Raw genomic sequence first — 24,019 nt, 5'->3', positions numbered from 1 at the left:
ATTTGGTACAAACAGCACATTTCCCATTGGAGTCTGTCTAAAACCCGTCGGGAGCTATCCATGGCTGCCCTACCTAGACAGTGGAAAAGCTAGCCCATGGAGTAACAAATGAGGGAGCTTTAATAACGTGAACATTTCACTCCTGCAGCACATGAACCTGTCTGCTCCTAGGTGCATAGTGTGTGGAGGAGCCAATCCTTCTACTCTGTGGAATGAGGGGATCTGGTTTACAGCGATAAGACGGCTACCTCCATTTTTATTACATAGGATTTGAATTATGTAGTTCTTATCTTTTTATTTTGTGGAAACTTCAGACCAGTGGCCATGATCATAATTTGTTGTCAGAGCCCTGTAACTTGGGCAATTCCACACACATGTTTCTAGATGGTCTATGTGCGACAGTGTCCCATGTATGTACACAGGAGCAAGAGCGGCTTATGGGACGGTGGGGAATCACCGCCCCCTGCAGTTAGGTCATTATGCTGCACCTAACTAACTCAGCTGCAGAAACTCCTGCCGGGAATGTCCTGGCCCGTGTAAGGAACAGCCATGATTCACATTGTTGGAGTGTCGTCCGCCTGAATCTGTTTCAAAACCTAAAAATCAATACCGGGAATGTCCTCGGGGGGTTCTCCCGTTCGGCCCGCGGAGACCACGTGTATGCTATGTCTGGGGTTGGCGCCGAAGCTACAGCAGCAATCAGGAGACCCCCCGCTCCCCCCACCTCAGGGTTGCCAACTCTCCAGGGTTGTCCTAGAGTCTCCAGGAATTGAAGACTGTTCTCCAGGACAGTGCTGCGAGCAATCCAGGAGAAAAATCATAGGGCCGTTAAACAAAATTGTCTTTTTTTTAAAAAGGCTGTTTAACTAGCAGTCAAGATTAATGGGTGACAATGGCCCATATTTTCCGATCCCTACGGTTGTCTATGAGCTGTGTACACACCCGTAGGGACCTCGCAAGTGCCGGTTTCAGACATGCCAAGCGCATGCGCTGAAAACTGGCATTTCCGATCTGTGAAGAATCCTCTTCAGATCCTGCGCCTGCCCTGGAGAAGGGCCTCTGCGGGGGGAGAGTTCCGCTTTCTGCACAACCTCCGCCCGCTGAAATCCTTTAAAAATCTTACACCTGGTAAAAGCCTGCCTAAAGCCTGCTTTTACCAGCATAAGAGTTTAAAAAAGTAAAAAAAAGAAATTCACTCATTTATAATTTAAAAATACTTTTAAAAAAGGTAAGTTTATTTTTAGCCCCATTAAAAAAAAACTTTTTTTTTCAAAAAATTAAAAAACATTTTTTAAATATTTAATTTAATGTAATTTTAGCTAACTTTAAAAGTGATTTAAAAAAAATTATTTACTGTTTTGATGTGTTTTTTCAGTGATCCCCATTCATACTTTTGACTTCATACTTTGGTCTAAGCTGTCAAGTATGAAAGGGGATTCCCTGCTTCCATTGGATCCCCAGGGCTCACGTGATCCCAGGGACACGTGCGAACCACCTGCGCCCCTGGGATACGTGGGCCCTGCGCATTTCGTAGAGCAGAGGCCCAGGATCGGAAATCGCCGGAGCCCTCCGGTCAGGGCGTAGATTTTTCCAGATCGGAGGCCTGATCGCACGCATGAAGCCTCCGATTGGAAAATACGGGCCAAAGAGTCTGTTTCCATTCCAATTGGGATGGGAAGGCAGTGCACCCAATGGCTGGAGAGTGGGGGCGGGGCGGTTTGAAGCGAGAGGTCGTGTGATGAAATCTCCAGGAATATACCCAACCAGAGTTGGCAAACCTGAATCCCCCTCCCTTCTACTCCCGCACCCCCCGCCCCCCGCGAGGAAATTCCCAGCGATTTTCAGTGGTTGAAGCAGATTCAGGAGGAGAACACTGCCGAGATGTGAATCACAGCCGTTCCTTACTCGGGATTCCAGTCATGTTATGTCAGCAACATCATCTGTTTCGACGACAAACAGCTGAGGACTGTCAGTACTAAACACAAACATTAAATAAAAGGGCGGCACGGCCCTAACAGGTGAATAACCGAGGGGTTGTGGGGTGGGGGGTTTATTTCCGCCTTGCGTCTGACCATCTCGAAGTTGGCACCATGTTTGTCATTTTCTGGACAAATGTCTCGCTATTCCCTCACTCTGCTGTGTTTTTGATCCTATAGGATTCCAAGGAGATGCTGAATAAGCACCTGTACGACACGGTAAACCTCTACAATCTGAACTGCTATGAAGTTAAGAAACGACAAACGATTTTGCTGGACCTTATGCAAACCCTGAGGTCTGTTAAGAAGGAGACGCAGTTTGATCTCATGGAGCACAATGATCTTCAGGTATTCTTCCCTTTATATTTTTAAACTTGTTCACTCCGTCACCTTGTTTATCAATGTGTCTGAACTTTAGCAAAAGTCGCATATCAGCATCAACTGCCGATATCGCTTGTTACGTGCAGAGAGTTGTCTCAGTTAGGTTGCCAATCCTCCAGGATTGCCCTGGAGTCTCCAGCAATTGAAAATTAATCTCCAGGACACTGCTGTGAGCAACTCTGGGTGAAAAATCATCGAGGCAGCATTAAAAAATGGTGTTTTTAAACAAAATTCTTTGAACGCTTTTGTTTACTAGTTATAAAAGCATCAGACATGGGGGAAAGAATTGGGTAATGAAGAGTGTGGCCGTGAGAATGGACAGTGAGGATGGACATGATGGCGACCAATGGCGGGAGGGTGGGGGCGGGTCGGTTGGAGGCGGGGGATCATGTGATGAAACCTCCAGGGCTATGTCCAAGCAGAGTTACCAAGCCTACATCTCCGAGCTGTACAGGATGGCAGGCGAACAACCAACCCTACATCTCCGAGCTGTACAGGATGGCAGACGAACAACCAACCCTACATCTCCGAGCTGTACAGGATGGCAGGCGAACAGCCAAGCCTACATCTCCGAGCTGTACAGGATGGCAGGCGAACAAGCCTACATCTCCGAGCTGTACAGGATGGCAGGCGAACAAGCCTACATCTCCGAGCTGTACAGGATGGCAGGCGAACAACCAAGCCTACATCTCCGAGCTGTACGGGATGGCAGGTGAACAGCCGAGCCTACATCTCCGAGCTGTACAGGATGGCAGGCGAACAACCAAGCCTACATCTCCGAGCTGTACGGGATGGCAGGTGAACAGCCGAGCCTACATCTCCGAGCTGTACGGGATGGCAGGCGAACAACCAACCCTACATCTCCGAGCTGTACAGGATGGCAGGCAAACAGCCAACCCTACATCTCCGAGCTGTATGGGATGGCAGGTGAACAGCCAACCCTACATCTCCGAGCTGTACAGGATGGCAGGCGAACAGCCAACCCTACATCTCCGAGCTGTACAGGATGGCAGGCGAACAACCAACCCTACATCTCCGAGCTGTATGGGATGGCAGGCGAACAAGCCTACATCTCCGAGCTGTACGGGATGGCAGGCGAACAACCAAACCTACATCTCCGAGCTGTACGGGATGGCAGGCGAACAGCCAACCCTACATCTCCGCGCTGTACAGAATGGCAGGCGAACAGCCAAGCAGAGTTAGCAACCCTACATCTCCGAGCTGTACGGGATGGCAGGCGAACAAGCCTACATCTCCGAGCTGTACGGGATGGCAGGCGAACAAGCCTACATCTCCGAGCTGTACGGGATGGCAGGCGAACAAGCCTACATCTCCGAGCTGTACGGGATGGCAGGCAAACAACCAAGCCTACATCTCCGAGCTGTACGGGATGGCAGGCAAACAACCAAGCCTACATCTCCGAGCTGTACGGGATGGCAGGCGAACAGCCAACCCTACATCTCCGAGCTGTACAGGATGGCAGGCGATCAGCCAAGCAGAAGGCAGAAAAGATGGTCGAAGGAAAGGGTGGTAGGAGACTTTTGAAGGCAGGGAGAGAGGCGAGAAAGCAGAAGTGTCGAGGGAGGGAGTTGCAGAGAGCAAGGGGCAGGTAGTGACAGAGCAGTTTCCAATGGTGGAGTGAAGGGAGTAGGAATGAGAACTTTGTTGGTGTTGGAGAAGCTGAGGGTGGATGCAAGGATGTAGGGTTGGGAGAGATTGCCGAGTTCGGGAGAGGGGAAGGCCATGGAGAGTTCTGAAGGTGAGAATGAGAAGCTTAATGTCGATTGTCTGGGAAACAGGAAGCCAGTGGAGCTTGGCAAGGACAGGGGTAGCAGGGCTGTGGGCCTTCTTGTGGGTGAAAGCCTGAGCCAAGGCATTCCGGATGACTTGTAGTTTACGGGTGGTGGAATTGGAGAGGCTAGCCAAGAGAGCATCGGAGAAGTCCAACTGTGAGTCAATAAAGGCGTGATTTAGTGTTTTGATGGCAGAGCAGGAGATGTCTTGGCTGTAGGCAGACATTGTTTTGGAGGTGAAAGGAAGCTGTTGAAGGGATAATTACTAGTCCGAGCCCCTTTAGGGCTACCCCAGATCAGGCATATTCCCCAGACGTTCACTTTCAACTAAAGTTTGAGGTAGCCAAATCCTAAAGACATTTAATTGGGTCTAAAGGTCTGGACCATCTCTCCCTAAAGGAAAGGAACAACCTGAAAATGTTACCGTCCTCCAGATAGCACTTTTAATAAGTTTAGCTAGACTGTAACATTCCGGATATTATGAGGGTCCGGAAAACACCCCCAGAATTCTGCAACTCCTCACCAGAGTGTACAGAAATTGAGTTCGCAAGTTTGATACAGACGTCTTGTGTGAGACAATTCTAAAAATATATAGATTTATTAACGAACCGACATGTAATTTACAGTTGGTGAGTCAATCGCAACATTAACAGTTCCAAAAAGAGAAAGCTTTACAATCTTATCAGAGAACCTTATTCTCAAATCTTAACTTCGCTACAGTTTTACAGTTCTTAATTTTATTCAGGATATCCACCAAAATCAAATACAGTATCTTTGATCCCTGAGGTACAAAGAGTTGGAGACTTAGAGAGCCTGCCTCTGAAGCCGAGAATTGCTTTGCCCCTTTACAGCGAGTCTATTATCCCATTTGAGAGTTCAATATTTATACCCTTTTTCAGTGGCATTTCCGTTAAGGTTTTCTGCTGATGTAAGCTAATTATCTCTAGTCATTTTTCTGCTGACTTCTGCAATTCTTAGTCACCTCAGCTGGTAGCATTACAGAATCATGTCTCTCCTCTAGGTGTTCCAAGCTTACCATAAAAAACGGTGTAACAGCAGGTGCGCTTTATTTGATGTCATTTTTACAAAGGCAGATGTTTGTGCTTCTTTACGAAGTGTAAATTTGAACACCTTAACCAGGGTGAACCTTTGTTTTGTTCCCAAAGATTCAGACTGTCGGGAACCTTTAACCTTCTGTTTCAATAAGGTTATTGATTCAGTGTCAACAACTTATCTTATCTCTATGGCCAGAATACTTTCACAACTTCTTCATCGTTCGGTTTCTAGATTTCCAGACCCAGTTTGTCATGTTTTAACAAGGCCAGAATTCTTTCATAGAATGGTGTCTTTTTCTGAATAGGTTTATGGCTCATTCCTTCACACTGTCTTAGTGACACATTGGCTGAGCTTGTGGTTGAGTAATACGCCAAGGTTGTGCACTCCTGGACTGAACCCGAGGGGGCAGCTGGGGAGGACTGAGGGTCAGTGACAATGGGACAGGGTTAGTAAGTCACTGTCCTTGCCCCTGACCCCGTAAAATTCAGCAGGGTGAGCAGCAGAGGCCCTGGGTGGACACATCTACATCTGGATGTGCTCCCGCATGGATTAGTGAGGACGACAACATCACTTGGAGGGGAACTGGCTAAGTATTTAAAAGGAAGAAAACCAAAGAATACAGGGAAAGGGCAGAGGGAATGGGATTAGAGTGGACCTAGCTAGTTAAAGAGTTAGCACCAACACAGCTCAGATGGCTCGATTTGCCTCCCTCCAGTGCTGCAATAGTCATTATTAATTATTTAATGTGTGAAAAGAAGGTGCACGTTAATGTACATGCACTTTCCCATTGCAGAAGACACACTAGTTTTGAAAACAATTCACTACTCTACATCATCTCCAACTCTTTTCCAAAGTCCTAGCAGCTACGCTCTGACCCTTCCCATCATTCCCAGTTTGAACGCCTCCAATCAGGCTTCCGCCCCACTCACAGCACCAATCCACACTGGTCGAAGTGACCAATGGCGTTCTACCCGACTGTGACTGTGGCTCACTGTCCCTCTTCATTCTCAACACTGTTAACCATTCCACCCCCTCGAGCATCTCCTCCACAATCCACTTCTATGGTACTGCTGTCTCCCAGTACCACTCCAAAAGTCCCCTCCAATGTGTTTCTTCCCAGCTCAGCATGGTGAACTCCGGTATACCCCAGGTTCCATCCTTCATCCACTCCTCTCTCTTGTTTACATGCTACACCTCGGTAATGTCATCCAGAAGCTTGGGGCCATTTTTCACAAGTCTCCGGTGAAACTCAGTTCAACCTCTCCTCCTCCTCCATTAACCACGTGGTTAATGTTTCCAATCTCTCAAACTGCCTCTCCGACATTCAGAACCTGGATCAGGCAAAATTTCACCCAGCTCAATGTCAGTAACGCTGAAGCCATTCTCTTCCTGCAAACTGCTATGGACCTCTGGCCCATTGATACTGACCCTCAGTCTCTGTCCCATTGTTACTGACCCTCAGTCCCTGTCCGATTGTTACTGACCCTCAGTTCCTGTCCCATTGATACTGACCCTCAGTCCCTGTCCCATTGTTACTGACCCTCAGTCCCTGTCCCATTGATACTGACCCTCAGTCCCTGTCCCATTGTTACTGACCCTCAGTCCCTGTCCCATTGTTACTGACCCTCAGTCTCTGTCCCATTGTTACTGACCCTCAGTCCCTGTCCCATTGTTACTGACCCTCAGTCCCTGTCCCATTGTTACTGACCCTCAGTCCCTGTCCCATTGATACTGACCCTCAGTCTCTGTCCCATTGTTACTGACCCTCAGTCCCTGTCCCATTGATACTGACCCTCAGTCCCTGTCCCATTGATACTGACCCTCAGTCCCTGCCACATTGTTACTGACGCTCAGTCCCTGTCCCATTGATACTGACCCTCAGTCTCTGTCCCATTGTTACTGACCCTCAGTCTCTGTCCCATTGATACTGACCCTCAGTCCCTGTCCCATTGATACTGACCCTTAGTCCCTGTCACATTGTTACTGACCCTCAGTCCCTGTCCCATTGTTACTGACCCTCAGTCCCTGTCCCATTGTTACTGACCCTCAGTCCCTGTCCCATTGATACTGACCCTCAGTCTCTGTCCCATTGTTACTGACCCTCAGTCCCTGTCCCATTGTTACTGACCCTCAGTCCCTGTCCCATTGATACTGACCCTCAGTCCCTGTCCCATTGATACTGACCCTCAGTCCCTGTCCCATTGTTACTGACCCTCAGTCTCTGTCCCATTGTTACTGACCCTCAGTCTCTGTCCCATTGTTACTGACCCTCAGTCCCTGTCCCATTGTTATTGACCCTCAGTCCCTGTCCCATTGATACTGACCCTCAGTCTCTGTCCCATTGTTACTGACCCTCAGTCCCTGTCCCATTGATACTGACCCTCAGTCCCTGTCCCATTGATACTGACCCTCAGTCCCTGTCACATTGTTACAGACCCTCAGTCCCTGTCCCATTGTTACTGACCCTCAGTCCCTGTCCCATTGTTACTGACCCTCAGTCTCTGTCCCATTGATACTGACCCTCAGTCTCTGTCCCATTGTTACTGACCCTCAGTCCCTGTCCCATTGTTACTGACCCTCAGTCTCTGTCCCATTGTTACTGACCCTCAGTCCCTGTCCCATTGATACTGACCCTCAGTCCCTGTCCCATTGTTACTGACCCTCAGTCTCTGTCCCATTGTTACTGACCCTCAGTCTCTGTCCCATTGTTACTGACCCTCAGTCTCTGTCCCATTGTTATTGACCTTCAGTCCCTGTCCCATTGATACTGACCCTCAGTCTCTGTCCCATTGTTACTGAGCCTCAGTCCCTGTCCCATTGTTACTGACCCTCAGTCCCTGTCCCATTGTTACTGAGCCTCAGTCCCTGTCCCATTGATACTGACCCTCAGTCTCTGTCCCATTGTTACTGACCCTCAGTCTCTGTCCCATTGTTACTGACCCTCAGTCCCTGTCCCATTGTTACTGACCCTCAGTCTCTGTCCCATTGTTACTGACCCTCAGTCCCTGTCCCATTGTTACTGACCCTCAGTCCCTGTCCCATTGATACTGACCCTCAGTCCGTGTCTCATTGATACTGACCCTCAGTCTCTGACCCATTGTTACTGACCCTCAGTCTCTGTCCCATTGTTACTGACCCTCAGTCTCTGTCCCTCAGTCCCTGTCCCATTGTTACTGACCCTCAGTCTCTGTCCCATTGTTACTGACCCTCAGTCCCTGTCCCATTGTTACTGACCCTCAGTCCCTGTCCCATTGATACTGACCCTCAGTCCGTGTCTCATTGTTACTGACCCTCAGTCTCTGTCCCATTGTTACTGACCCTCAGTCCCTGTCTCATTGATACTGACCCTCAGTCTCTGACCCATTGTTACTGACCCTCAGTCCCTGTCCCATTGTTACTGACCCTCAGTCCCTGTCCCATTGTTACTGACCCTCAGTCTCTGACCCATTGTTACTGACCCTCAGTCCCTGTCCCACTGTTACTGACCCTCAGTCTCTGTCCCATTGTTACTGACCCTCAGTCCCTGTCCCATTGTTACTGACCCTCAGTCTCTGTCCCATTGTTACTGACCCTCAGCCTCTGTCCCATTGATACTGACCCTCAGTCCCTGTCCCATTGATACTGACCCTCAGTCTCTGTCCCATTGTTACTGACCCTCAGTCCCTGTCCCATTGTTACTGACCCTCAGTCCCTGTCCCATTGTTACTGACCCTCAGTCCCTGTCCCATTGTTACTGACCCTCAGTCCCTGTCCCATTGATACTGACCCTCAGTCCCTGTCCCATTGTTACTGACCCTCAGTCTCTGTCCCATTGATACTGACCCTCAGTCTCTGTCCCATTGTTACTGACCCTCAGTCCCTGTCACATTGATACTGACCCTCAGTCTCTGTCCCATTGTTATTGACCTTCAGTCCCTGTCCCATTGATACTGACCCTCAGTCTCTGTTCCATTGTTACTGACCCTCAGTCCCTGTTCCATTGTTACTGACCCTCAGTCTCTGACCCATTGTTACTGACCCTCAGTCCCTGTCCCACTGTTACTGACCCTCAGTCTCTGTCCCATTGTTACTGACCCTCAGTCTCTGTCCCATTGTTACTGACCCTCAGTCTCTGTCCCATTGTTACTGACCCTCAGTCCCTGTCCCATTGTTACTGACCCTCAGTCCCTGTCCCATTGTTACTGACCCTCAGTCCCTGTCCCATTGTTACTGACCCTCAGTCTCTGTCCCATTGTTACTGACCCTCAGTCTCTGTCCCATTGTTACTGACCCTCAGTCCCTGTCCCATTGTTACTGACCCTCAGTCCCTGTCCCATTGATACTGACCCTCAGTCCGTGTCTCATTGTTACTGACCCTCAGTCTCTGTCCCATTGTTACTGACCCTCAGTCCCTGTCTCATTGATACTGACCCTCAGTCTCTGACCCATTGTTACTGACCCTCAGTCCCTGTCCCATTGTTACTGACCCTCAGTCCCTGTCCCATTGTTACTGACCCTCAGTCTCTGACCCATTGTTACTGACCCTCAGTCCCTGTCCCATTGTTACTGGCCCTCAGTCCCTGTCCCATTGTTACTGACCCTCAGTCTCTGTCCCATTGTTACTGACCCTCAGCCTCTGTCCCATTGATACTGACCCTCAGTCCCTGTCCCATTGATACTGACCCTCAGTCTCTGTCCCATTGTTACTGACCCTCAGTCCCTGTCCCATTGTTACTGACCCTCAGTCCCTGTCCCATTGTTACTGACCCTCAGTCCCTGTCCCATTGTTACTGACCCTCAGTCCCTGTCCCATTGATACTGACCCTCAGTCCCTGTCCCATTGTTACTGACCCTCAGTCTCTGTCCCATTGATACTGACCCTCAGTCTCTGTCCCATTGTTACTGACCCTCAGTCCCTGTCACATTGATACTTGTTGTGTATGTAACCTGTTCCACCTTAAGAGAGCTTAAGCCTGTTCCACCTTAAGAGATGTACTACTTTCTCAGGCTGCTGTAGACGTAATACCGGGGGTGAACACACCGGTATATAAGCACTGTGCAGTAATCTTGTATTCAGTATAGTCCCTACCTCCAACCAGTAAAGACCTGTTTTTATTGTTACTCATTAGTCTGTGTCTTAATTAACTAAATAATTCACAGACTTAACACTGGCGACGAGTCAGGTTCTTACCCTGCGGCAGTTATTCCACGGCGGTTGAAGAGAGGTTTCAAACCACACCACCCCACTGGAAGCGACAGGCATTAGGACCCTGAAGCCTCCATCAGCTTGTGAACCGGAGTAGAAGACAGGGCTGGGGGAAGACAGGTACAGGGCGATAGCGATCGGCAGATAAGGGCCGGGCCGCTTTGAAGTGAGGGGCGCAGCCGGGCCATCGATCGCAACCACCGATAAGGGCCGCACTCGGGCTGAAAGGGCAGCGGCTGCAGAAATTGAAGGCGCGAGAGCCGCGGTGCACAGCGTGGGCCATCGATCGCGATCGGGAGATAAGGGCTTTGGAGTGCGAGGCGCAGCCGGGCCATCGATCGCAAGCACTGATAAGGGCCGGGCCGCTTTCAAGTGCGAGGCGCAGCCGGGCCATCGATCGTATCCGCTGATAAGGGCCGCACTTGGGGGCTGAAGGGAGACGGCGTCGGGGGACGGGTGAAGACCGCCAAGCGCGGGAAAACCGCCATTTTGTGGGCGGAGGACGACGGCAAGAGCGGGAAGCCGCCATCTTTGATAACAAGTAAAGAAAATAAAATCTGAGAAATTGCAAATCTACAATGCCTAAACACGGGAATATTAGCACCTTTGATAGTGACCTCGAAGATTGGGCCATATATGTTGAAAGAGTAAAAAATTATTGTAAGGCCAATAAAATTCGTGACCAAGATAAAGCTCTAACATTATTAAATTTAATGGGTGCGAAGACATACGGGCAATTGAAACACCTGTTATCACCAGATGAACCGGCGGATAAGACGTTCGATGAGATTGTTACTGTCCTGAAAGATCATCTAAACCCCACGCCATTGATGCTAGCAGAACGATTTAAATTTTACGACAGAAGGCAGCTACAGCATGAAAGCAATGCTGAATATTTGCTAGAATTGGGTAAATTAGCGAAATATTGCCAGTTTGGAACGGGACTGACAGATGCACTACGAGACAAATTTGTGTGTGGTTTATTTAAACAGGATACACAAAAGCGACTGCTCGAGGAGAATGAGCTGACGCTTGAGAAGGCGGTCACTATGGCAGCAGCACACGAAGCTGCAGCGAGAGGCACGGCAGTAATGCAGCTACGGTCACCGGAGCTCAGTGCACACAAATTGGGTGTGAGTTCTGGCAAATGTTATCGTTGTGGAAAGACAACGCATGATCAGAACCAGTGTTGGTTTAAAAACCAAGAATGTAGAACTTGTGGTAGGCTTGGACACATAGCTAGAGTATGCAGGTCAGGGAAGAAGACCAGCAACAAGAAGTCACCGCAAGGAAAATACGCAAAGGTACACAAGGTGACCGAACAGGAGTCCGATTCAGACGCAAGCTGTAATGAACTGGCTAGCTTAAGAGTACTCAACGCTGGTAAGGGTGCAGACCTCCAGACAATTTGGGTCACTCTTCAGATAGAAGGAGTCCAAGTAAAACTGGAATTGGACACTGGATCGGCATTGACGGTCATAAATAAGAAAGATTACGGAAAGTTATTCCAACATATTCCCCTACAGGATACGGGGATTATATTGAAAACATACACGGGGCAAAGAGTGTACCCCATCGGGAAAATAGAGGTTGCAGTGGTCCACAAGGGCGAAGACAGTCAAATAATGGACTTATATGTGATATCTGAAGGAGGTCCTCCACTACTAGGACGGGAGTGGATTAGGAAAATGAATATGGACTGGCATTTCCTACAAACAATAACGAGTGAGAACTCGGTGAAGATAGTCGGCCCAGACTCTGGAACGGATGATGGTAAGCCCAACTCAGGTGCAAAAGACAAAGTTTCAGCACAGAATTCCACTGAGCAACAACAACATAGTTTAACTGTGGATTCTGAGTCTGGCAAGTCTACTGATGTGCCCATTTCTGAGGGACACCGGGCTCGAACTCAACTCCATTTCAAACTACAACAGCAATTAGAACAAATGCTTCGCCGTTTTGAGCAAGAGTTGAATGCAACGAAAGAGTTCTTTGATATAGAGTTGGAGAATCTGGAAAGACAACAGAAGCAGCTGATGGAGAAAATGGAGCAGGAGCACACAAAACGTCTGATGTCAGAGGAGTTAACGGTCAGCCAACTCCTGCATATGCTGAAGGACAGGACTCTGAAATGGGAAAAACTTGAACACGAACTTCAATATTCAAACGAAAGAGGTTCGGAGCTCTCAAAGGTTATTGGAAGAGCTGAGGTGGCAACACAGACTGAGATGACTGCAACAGAGCAGCCCTTGGATGCCAAAAGTACGCTGACTCACGTCAACGTAGAACAACAGACCGCTGAAACAGCTGCTCCGGTAGAGGGATTGAATAGTCCGATCAATCAATCTCCAAAAGAAGTTGAAGTAGTAAAATCACAAATGAGGTCATTAGTAAACGACTTGCTGAAAGCCCAGAAAAAGCTGGATGAAGAGGTACGCATGAAGAAGTCTCTTCAGGAAAGATGTCTGGACTTGGAACAAAAGCTGGCTAACGCCCAGCTGGGTATGGAGGAAATAGAAGACCCTCTCGCTGGCCTAGATCAGGACGACACCGAATATTACCATGACCTATTGAGTGACACTGAATATTATAGTGACCTGGTCTGCCCAGCTTGTGATGAAAACTCCCAAAGTGCAGAAACCATGATGAATCACAAAAAGTCTGAGAAACATCGGGAGATGGTGGCGCTACTACTGAAAAAGGAGGAAGAGAAGGAGAAACTTTGCATGCAGCTGGCAGCTGACAGTGGAGCCCAGAGAGGATCCAAGAAGCAGAAAAGGAAAAGTCGAAACAGAAGATGACCCATCTGAACCATTATCACCTCTACCAGATCACACACGTGGTCCCTCCGAACGGAGCCAAATCAGTTCGGAAGTTCAAGCTGTTAAATCCATGAAAGGACTATTGAATGAGTAACGTGAACCAACTACACCACAGAGATTGAATCTGTGAACTGTTTTCCGCAGAGACTGAATCTGTGATCTGTTTTGACATGAAGTTATATATGTATATATGTTATTATGTTACGTTAAACATGAAGTTATATATGTATATCTGTTATTACGTTAGGTTAAATGGGGGGATGACTATAAAGCTAAGAAGGGAGGAGTGTTGTGTATGTAACCTGTTCCACCTTAAGAGAGCTTAAGCCTGTTCCACCTTAAGAGATGTACTACTTTCTCAGGCTGCTGTAGACGTAATACCGGGGGTGAACACACCGGTATATAAGCACTGTGCAGTAATCTTGTATTCAGTATAGTCCCTACCTCCAACCAGTAAAGACCTGTTTTTATTGTTACTCATTAGTCTGTGTCTTAATTAACTAAATAATTCACAGACTTAACAATACTGACCCTCAGTCTCTGTCCCATTGTTACTGACCCTCAGTCTCTGTCCCATTGTTACTGACCCTCAGTCTCTGTCCCATTGATACTGACCCTCAGTCTCTGTCCCATTGTTACTGACCCTCAGTCTCTGTCCCATTGATACTGACCCTCAGTCTCTGTCCCATTGTTACTGACCCTCAGTCTCTGTCCCATTGATACTGACCCTCAGTCCCTGTCCCATTGTTACTGATAATGCCACTGCAGGTAAATGGAGCATTAGTTACATTGAAACTAGACACTGAGGCAAAAGCAAACTTAATCAGTATGAGTGACATTAAAAGTATGAAAGAAAAGCCCAAAATACAGAAAAAGTCAGTACTACTGAAGAACTATAATGGACAGAAAATAGATAGCTTAGGTGTATGCAGACTTAAAGTGACAGTCAAAGACAAAGTGCATCATCTCATGTGTTCTGTTGTGGCTGAAGGACTTGATTCACTATTAGGTGACAAAGCTTGTGAGGACTTAGAACTGGTCAAGAGAGTCTACCGTATAAACTGTGCCATAAGCAGACCAGATGACTCGGTGGATTCTGTAGTGAATAATTTCCAGGATGTGTTCAAAGGATTTGGAGTTCTACCATTCACTTACAAGATCCAGCTAAAGGAGGATGCTCAGCCAGTGGTACATGCTCCACGGAGAGTTCCAGCTCCACGGAGAGTTCCAGCACCCCTGCGTGACCAGCTCAAGAAAGAACTGGACAGAATGACCACACTAGGAGTCATCAGGAAAGTCGAAGAGCCAACAGACTGGGTTAACTCCATGGTATGTGTAAAGAAAAAGAACAATGATCTAAGATAAATGCAAACATAAAACATGAACACTACCAGATTCCCAAGCGAGAAGAAATCACCAGTGAAATATCAGGTGCCAGATACTTCACAAAGCTCGATGCCTCACAAGGATTTTGGCAACTAAAACAGCTACTGAAGAAAGGAACAGAAAGCAAGTCTGATCCTTATCGCGCCCTGCTGAGCTACCAAGCCTCCCCTTTAGACTCTGGTTCTTCACCTGCTGAACTCCTAATGGGTCGCAAGTTGCGCACCACGCTACCCTGTTGTGCAAAAGAAAAGCAGAGTAAGGAACTGAGACAGAGACTTCAACTGTTAAAGCTGAAACAGAAATCACACTATGACAAGTCATCCAAAACTCTGAAACCATTGACAAGGGATGATGTTGTCAGGATTGAGGATCCAGATGCATGGAACAGGAAAGCTACAGTTCTTGAAGTAGGACCAAGGCCATACACCGTTAGAACTGAGGAAGGACAGATTCTCAGGAGGAACCGCCGTTCCCTCCTGAAAACACAAGAAACTATCCAAGAGCAAATCGATGACAATGCCGCAACTGAACCTGGTCACTCACCACCAGAACAATCTAACACAAACACACATACAGGCTCTCATGAAAACACATCAGACTTACCTGTGCTGAGAAGATCCACACGTGAAGTAAAAAAAGCCTGATAGACTTAATCTTTGAGTACAAAGAAAACTATAATAAAAGAATGAAAAGCTTAGAGTTCATAAAGTAAAGCTTTGAAAATGTGTTGACTGTTGTGAAGATGTTTATGTCGTTATGATTGATTGATATTGATTTTGTTTAACCTCAAAGAAAGGGGGATGTAATGATCAGTAACATGTCATTCTAGAATGGTACAGTAGGTGGAGCTGTATGTTTAGTAGTGGGCTACCCACAAGGCAGTAGTCAAGGTGGATGCCTGTACACTAGTCCACATGGCTGAATAAATGACTAGCTCAAGCTAGCTGTTCATAATGAAAACGTCTATTTATTTATGAACATAACACCATTGTTACTGACCCTCAGTCCCTGTCCCATTGTTACTGACCCTCAGCCCGTGTCCTATTTGTAGTGTCCGTGTGTAGATAAAGACACTGAAGACAGGAGTTGGCTCATAGGTATTTACTAAGCAAGTCTGGGGGGGGTTTCTAAAGGATATACACAATACACAGGCTTATATAGCCCAAGTGGCAATTACCGGCATTACGCACACCTGGGGCTCTTAAAGGCACATACACCACAATTCCTCCCCTTCTAGCTAACTAGTACATCATATTTTAAGTAATTATTAATTACATGTTATATGCAAAATAATATACATTGCTGTATTAATTAATTATAAGTTAGTCTCTCAGGAGGCTTCCTGACTCGGTCCGGATAACGCCTCGGGGGTGTAGTAGTTTCTGGTGGTGTAGTAGGTTCTTCTGGCAAGGCTGATTCGGCTTGAAGGCCAGTGTCGGGTTCATCGGGCTCCAGTATCACCGGATCAGAGGTAGATATGGGTATCTCTACTTCATCGTTAGATGTATAGAGTGGTGGTGTAGGTTGTCCCTTTTCGGATGACTTGATGATTTGGTCAGCATGGCGCCTTATTATGCTGTCTCCGATGTCCACGGTATACATCAGTGGTCCTAATCGTGTGCAGATAGTTCCAGGCTGCCATTTCTCGGTACGGTAGTCCCGGGCCAAAACCGGTTGGCCTATCTGGAAGGCCCTAGTTGGCCTTTCATTCATGCCCTGAAACTGCCGGTTCTCCACGTCCCTTCGGATGTTGGGCTTGACCAAATCCAGCCGGCATCTTAGGTTTCTATTGTAGAACATCATGGCGGGAGTTTGGTTAGTAACCATATGCGTTGCATTCCTATATGCAAATAAGAAGTTATCCACCTTGTGCTGAAGTTTTATGTCTTCATTACCCATGGCCTTGATGGCCTTCTTGAAGGTCTGGACAAACCTTTCAGCCAATCCATTGGTGGCGGGATGGTATGGGGCGGACGTGTAGTGCTTTACCCCATTGTTCTTTAAGAACTTTCTGAATTCTTCGGACACAAATTGCGGTCCATTATCAGAACATATCTGCTCCGGCAGCCCATTCCTGGCAAATATGGTCCTTAATACTGTGATGGTTTTTTCCGTGGTGGTGGAGGACATCTTTATTACCTCCGGCCACTTGGAGTGTGCATCAACTGCGATTAAGAACATCGAGTCCATAAATGGACCAGCAAAGTTGATGTGCACCCTTTGCCAGGGAGATGAGGGCCACTCCCATGGATGTAGAGGGGCCTGTGGCGGAGCATTTTGGACCTTCTGGCATCCTAGGCAGCTCTTGGTCATGTCTTCGATGTCTCCATCGATACCTGGCCACCATACAAACGCCCTAGCTAGGTTCTTCATTTTCACTCCACCCAGATGCCCCTCGTGAAGCTCCTTTAGCACTTTATCCTGGAGTTTGGGTGGAATCACCACTCTGGATCCACACATCAAGGTTCCTCGGCACACTGACAGCTGTTCTCTTCTTTGCGAGAATGCTGGCAACAGTGGTTCGCCATGTGCTGGCCATCCCTTCACTGTTAAATCGTAGACCCGTGAGAGAGTAGGGTCATTTCTTGTCTCCCTTTCAATGGCAGAATTTGTCACCGGTAGACATTCCACTATGGTAGAGTGGAATATCTCTACTGGGTCTACTGTAGGTGCCTCTTCTATCGTTGGCAACAGTAGGCGTGATAAACCGTCAGCATTCCCATGCTGTTTTGACCCTTTGTATTCAATGTTGTATTGGTGTGCCCCTAGAAAAAGGGACCACCTCTGTAGTCTTTGTGCCGTCATAATGGGGACACCTTTTTTAGGGTTGAATATGGAGATGAGGGGTTGATGGTCAGTCAGCAAGGTAAATTTTTGTCCGTGTAGGTAATGGTTGAATTTCTTCACTCCCCATACCAGGCTGAGTGCTTCCCTGCCTATCTGGGCATAGTTATGCTCAGCTGAGTTCAATGAGCGTGACGCAAAAGCTATCGGCCGTTCTGAGCCATCAGGGAATCTATGGGACAATACCGCTCCTATGCCGTAAGGGGATGCATCGCACGCCAGTCTGATTGGTAGTGATGGGTTGTAATGAGCCAAAATTTTCTCGGATGTGATTAAGTCTTTACATTTATGGAAGGCACGTTTACAGTCTTCGTTCCATTTCCAAATCACTCCTGTCTGTAGAAGATCATTAAGAGGGTGTAGAATAGTTGATAAGTTCGGTAAAAATTTATGATAGTAATTTATTAATCCCAGGAATGACCTTAATTGTGAAACATTTTCAGGTGCTGGGGCTTTTATAACTGCTTCAATTTTTTCAGGTGACTTATGCAACCCTTCCTTATTAATTATGTGGCCACAATATGATATCTGATTTTGGAAAAATTCGCACTTGGGGCGATTTGCTCATAGGCCCCGTTCTTTCAGCCTAGTGAGCACCTGCTCCAAATTGGCAAGGTGCTCGTTGTCGTTTTCTCCTGTTACAAGGATGTCGTCTAGGTAGCATTGAGTCCCCGGAATCCCTTGCAGGACTTGCTCCATAGCTCTTTGCCAGATAGCTGGAGCTGATGCTATTCCAAAAACCAGTCGATTGTACTGGTACAGTCCTTTGTGTGTGTTTATTGTGAGATACTTTTTAGAGGTCTCCTCAACCTCCATCTGTAGATATGCCTGTGCCAAGTCAATTTTTGTGAAACGTTTCCCTCCGGATAGTGAGGCGAAAATATCTTCTATCCTCGGAAGAGGATACTGTACCGTGTGAAGGACCGGGTTTACAGTCACCTTAAAGTCCCCACAGATGCGAATTTTTTTCTGTTCCTCAGAGTTATTTTTCAATGTTTTTTTCATGACTGGAACGATGGGTGTTGCCCATTCGCTCCAATCTATTTTGGATAATACGCCTGCCTTTTCCAAATTCTTCAGCTCTGCCTCGACTGCCGGACGTATTGCGTATGGCACCGGTCTTGCCTTAAAAATTTTTGGAATTGCTGTATCTTCCACTTTTATTGAGGCGGTGATGCCTTTCAAGGTTCCTAGTTTCTCTTGAAACACTTCTTTGGCGTTGGCCAAGATGTCTTTTAATCGTTCAGGTATGATGTCATCATTGTTTTTTTCCTTACTGGTCACCGTCAGTGCCTGAATGGAGTGCCAGTCTAAACATATCTTCCTTATCCATTCACGTCCCAACAACGGTGGACCACCATCTTCACAGAATCACAGAATCACAGAAACCCCACAGTGCAGATAGAGGCCATTTCGGCCCATCGAGCCTGCACCGACACATATCCCACCCGATCCCCGTAACCCCTACACCAACACATATCCCACCCTATCCTGTAACCCCACGTATTTAATCCCCCTAACACTAAGGGTCAATTTATCATAGCCAATCAACCTAACCTGCACATCTTTGGACTGTGGGAGGAAACCGGAGCACCCGGAGGAAACCCACGCAAACACGGGGAGAATGTGCAAATTGTAGAATGTATAAATACAACTTTTGTATTTCTTTGCCGTTGTATACCACAGGCACCCTTATTTTTCCTTTGGGGTAGACTTTCTGCCCCGTATATGTTTTTAAGATAATGGATGTGTCTTTTAGAGGTATATGCGAAAATAGCCTCTCGTAATCTCGTCGATTTATTACGGTTAGAGCTGATCCTGTATCTAGCTCCATTTTAACTGGGGACCCTGCTATTGTGAGGGTAACCCAAATGGTTTGGTAATCCTCTTTGGCAAGTACATTATGTAATTTGAGACAGCTTAGTCTCTTGTTTCCGGAGTCGCTATCGCTATTCTGGTCTTCGGAGCTACTGTCCGCCATCATTTGTACCTTCCTGTACTTTTCTTTATTGATTTTTTGTTTTCTGTCAGTGGATTTATTTTGTCCAGATTGGCATACCCGTGCAATGTGTCCAATCTTACCACATTGCCTGCATGCTTTGCCCTTGAACCAGCAGTCCCTCTGGTTATGGGTGGATCTGCCGCAGCGATAACATCTTCCGAACTCCTGTGTCATTTTATGGGTACCGAAGTCCTGTGTCTCTTGTTGTATCTCTGCAGCTCCTTTTGCTGCTGCTTCATATGATACAGCCATACTGAAAGCTTTGTCCAATGTTAAATCTTTTTCAGAAAGCAGTCTTTTTTGTGTTCCTTCACTTAAGAGACCGCAAACAAATTTGTCTCGAAGATAATCCGATAGTCCTGCTCCGAATTGGCAGTACTTTGATAGCTTTCTTAATTCGGTTAGGTAATCAGCGTTACTTTCATTCTTGTGTTGATTTCTCTTGAAGAACTTGAATCGTTCCGCTATCAGCAGCGGTGTTGGGTTTAAATGCTCCTGCAGGGTATCAACAATTTCTTTAAAAGTCTTGTCCTTTGGTTTGGCTGGAGTGATTAAATTTCATAACAGCCCGTATGTCTTCGCGCCCATTAAGTTCAGAAGTACTGAAGCTTTTTTTTCATCTGTTATTCCATTTGCAGTGCAATAAACCTCTACTCTTTCCACGTATGTGGTCCAATCTTCTATTTCGCCATCAAAAGCCTCAATATTACCAGATTTAGGCATTTCAGAAAAGATATGGCGCTTCCCGCGCTTTTTTTTTTTCTCTCTGTAGCAACGATATGGCGCTTCCCGCGCTTTCCCGCCGCTGCTACCGATAACAATGCTGTTTTACTGTGGTTTCACTGTTGGAGACTCGTTCCCGACGGAGGTCTAAACGCTGACCTGCTTGCCGCGCCGGCCGTCTCTCGAGTGCACCCTCCCAGTCCGTTATTGCTTGCCTCCGATTTCGCTGCCTGTCTCAGCTGTAGAGCCCGCCGCTGGAGCTCCAGCCTGACGCCCAGGAAGGATTAGCGCAGTACCTGTCACCAGCTTGGCCAGCTGGTGAAACCACAGTTTCTCTTACTTCCTTGAGTCTTCTGGACGCTGGAGGAATCGATGTCATTGAGGTGCTGCCGAATTGCAGGTAAGTCTGTATCCCATCCTCGTTGCCACTGTAGTGTCCGTGTGTAGATAAAGACACTGAAGACAGGAGTTGGCTCATAGGTATTTACTAAGCAAGTCTGGGGGGGGGGTTTCTAAAGGATATACACAATACACAGGCTTATATAGCCCAAGTGGCAATTACCGGCATTACGCACACCTGGGGCTCTTAAAGGCACATACACCATAATTGCTCTTAAAGGCACATACACCACACTATTGTTACTGACCCTCAGTCTTTGTCATAGAAACATTGAAGATAGGAGCAGGAGTAGGCCATTCGGCCCCTCGAGCCTGCTCCGCCATTCAATGAGATCATGGCTGATCATCCAAATTCAGTACCCTGTCCCTGCCTTCTCCCCATATCCCTTGATCCCTTTAGCCTTAAGAAATATATCCAACTCCTTCTTGAATATATTTAATGAATTGGCCTTCACTGCCTTCTGTGGCAGAGAATTCCACAGGTTCACCACTCTCTGGGTGAAGAAATTCCTCCTCATCTCTGTCCTAAATGGCTTACCCCTTATCCTTAGACTGTGACCCCTGGTTCTGGACTCCCCGGCCATCGGGAACATCATTCCTACATCCAGTCTGTCTAGTCCTATTGGAATTTTATAAATTTCAATGAGATCCCCTCTCATTCTTCTAAACTCCAGTGAGTATAAGCCCAATCGACCCAATCTCTCCTCATACATCATTCCTGCCATCCCAGGTATCAGTCTGGTGAATCTTCGCTGCACTCCCTCCATGGCAAGAACATCCTTCCTCAGATAAGGTGACCAAAACTGCACACAATACTCAAGGTGTGGTCTCACCAAGGCCCTGTACAACTGCAGCAAGACATCCTTGTTCTTGTACTCGAACCCTCTCGCTACGAAGGCCAACATACCATTTGCCTTCTTAACCGCCTGCTGCACCTGCATGCTTACCTTCAGCGACTGGTGCACAAGGACACCCAGGTCTCCTTGCACTTCCTCTTCTCCCAATCTATTGCCGTTCAGATAATCTGCCTTCCTGTTTTTGCCACCAAAGTGGATAACCTCGCATTTATCCACATTATACTGCATCTGCCATGCTTCTGCCCAATCACCCAACCTGTCCAAATCATACTGTAGTTTCTCGGCATCTTCCTCACAGCACACACGCCCACCCAGCTTTGTGTCGTCTGCAAAATTGGAGATATTACATCTAGTTCCCTCATCTAGATCATTTATATATATTGTGAATAGCTGGGGTCCTAGGGCCGATCCCTGGGGTACCCCACCAGTCACTGCCTGCCACTTGGAAAAAGAGCCGTTTATTCCAACTTTTTGCTTCCTGTCTGCCAACCAGTTCTCTATCCAAGTCAATACCTTGCCCCCAATCCCTTGTGCCTTAACTTTACACGCTAATCTCTTATGTGGGACCTTATCGAAAGCCGTCTGAAAATCCAAATACACCACATCCACTGGTTCTCCCTTATCTATTCTACCAGTTACATCATCAAAATATTCCAGTTACCGACCCTCTGTCCGTGTCCCATTGTTACTGACCCTCAGTCCCTGTCCCATTGTTACTGACCCTCAGTCCGTGTCCCATTGTTACTGACCCTCAGTCCGTGTCCCGTAGTTACTGACCCTCGGTCCGTGTCCCGTTGTTACTGACCCTCGGTCCGTGTCCCGTTGTTACTGACCCTCGGTCCGTGTCCCGTTGTTACTGACCCTCGGTCCGTGTCCCACTGTTACTGACCCTCGGTCCGTGTCCCGTTGTTACTGACCCTCGGTCCGTGTCCCATTGTTACTGACCCTCGGTCCGTGTCCCATTGTTACTGACCCTCGGTCCCTGTCCCATTGTTACTGACCCTTGGTCCGTGTCCCATTGTTACTGTCCCTCGGTCCGTGTCCCATTGTTACTGACCCTCAGTCCCTGTCCCACTGTTACTGACCCTCGGTCCGTGTCCCATTGTTACTGACCCTCAGTCCCTGTCCCATTGTTACTGACCCTCAGTCTCTGTCCCACTGTTATTGACCCTCAGTCCGTGTCCCACGGTTACTGACCCTCAGTCCCTGTCCCACTGTTACTGACCCTCAGTCCCTGTCCCACTGTTACTGACCCTCAGTCCCTGTCCCACTGTTATTGACCCTCAGTCCGTGTCCCACGGTTACTGACCCTCAGTCCCTGTCCCACTGTTACTGACCCTCAGTCCCTGTCCCACTGTTATTGACCCTCAGTCCGTGTCCCACGGTTACTGACCCTCAGTCCCTGTCCCACTGTTATTGACCCTCAGTCCGTGTCCCACGGTTACTGACCCTCAGTCCCTGTCCCACTGTTACTGACCCTCAGTCCCTGTCCCACTGTTACTGACCCTCAGTCCCTGTCCCACTGTTACTGACCCTCAGTCCGTGTCCCACGGTTACTGACCCTCAGTCCGTGTCCCACTGTTACTGACCCTCAGTCCCTGTCCCACTGTTACTGACCCTCAGTCCCTGTTCCACTGTTACTGACCCTCAGTCCCTGTTCCACTGTTACTGACCCTCAGTCCCTGTCCCACTGTTACTGACCCTCGGCCTGTGTCCCATTGTTTCTGACCCTCGGTCCGTGTCCCACTGTTACTGACCCTCGGTCCGTGTCCCATTGTTACTGACCCTCGGTCCGTGTCCCATTGTTACTGACCCTCGGTCCGTGTCCCATTGTTACTGACCCTCGGTCCCTGTCCCATTGTTACTGACCCTCGGTCCGTGTCCCATTGTTACTGACCCTCAGTCCCTGTCCCATTGTTACTGACCCTCAGTCCGTGTCCCACTGTTACTGACCCTCAGTCCCTGTCCCATTGTTACTGACCCTCAGTCCGTGTCCCACTGTTACTGACCCTCAGTCCCTGTCCCATTGTTACTGACCCTCAGTCCGTGTCCCACTGTTACTGACCCTCGGTCCCTGTCCCATTGTTACTGACCCTCGGTCCGTGTCCCATTGTTACTGACCCTCAGTCCGTGTCCCACTGTTACTGACCCTCGGTCCCTGTCCCATTGTTACTGACCCTCAGTCCGTGTCCCACTGTTACTGACCCTCAGTCCCTGTCCCACTGTTACTGACCCTCAGTCCCTGTCCCATTGTTACTGACCCTCAGTCCGTGTCCCACTGTTACTGACCCTCAGTCCATGTCCCATTGTTACTGACCCTCAGTCCGTGTCCCACTGTTACTGACCCTCAGTCCCTGTCCCATTGTTACTGACCCTCAGTCCCTGTCCCACTGTTACTGACCCTCAGTCCCTGTCCCACTGTTACTGACCCTCAGTCCCTGTCCCACTGTTACTGACCCTCAGTCCCTGTCCCACTGTTACTGACCCTCAGTCCGTGTCCCACTGTTACTGACCCTCAGTCCCTGTCCCATTGTTACTGACCCTCAGTCCCTGTTCCACTGTTACTGACCCTCAGTCCCTGTCCCACTGTTACTG

General features: G+C 48.0%; 1 protein-coding gene across 1 annotated transcript in view; it reads left to right on the top strand.

Moving 5' to 3' along the window:
- Nucleotides 1-24,019, top strand: part of LOC147101954 (coiled-coil domain-containing protein 183-like) — a 123,099-nt gene that overhangs the window by 84,090 nt on the left and 14,990 nt on the right. Inside the window, exon 4 of the mRNA XM_085965161.1 lies at nt 2,157-2,324. Within this exon, the coding sequence (XP_085821287.1) occupies nt 2,157-2,324 (168 nt within the window). The remainder of the gene's footprint in view (nt 1-2,156; nt 2,325-24,019) is intronic.

This window comes from Somniosus microcephalus, chromosome 23 (assembly GCF_052327205.1).
Source record: "Somniosus microcephalus isolate GS21.2 chromosome 23, FLI_Smic_1.0, whole genome shotgun sequence".
NCBI lineage: Eukaryota > Metazoa > Chordata > Chondrichthyes > Squaliformes > Somniosidae > Somniosus > Somniosus microcephalus.
Note: the sequence above shows the minus strand (reverse complement) of the source record. Positions and strands in the feature narration are given on the sequence as shown.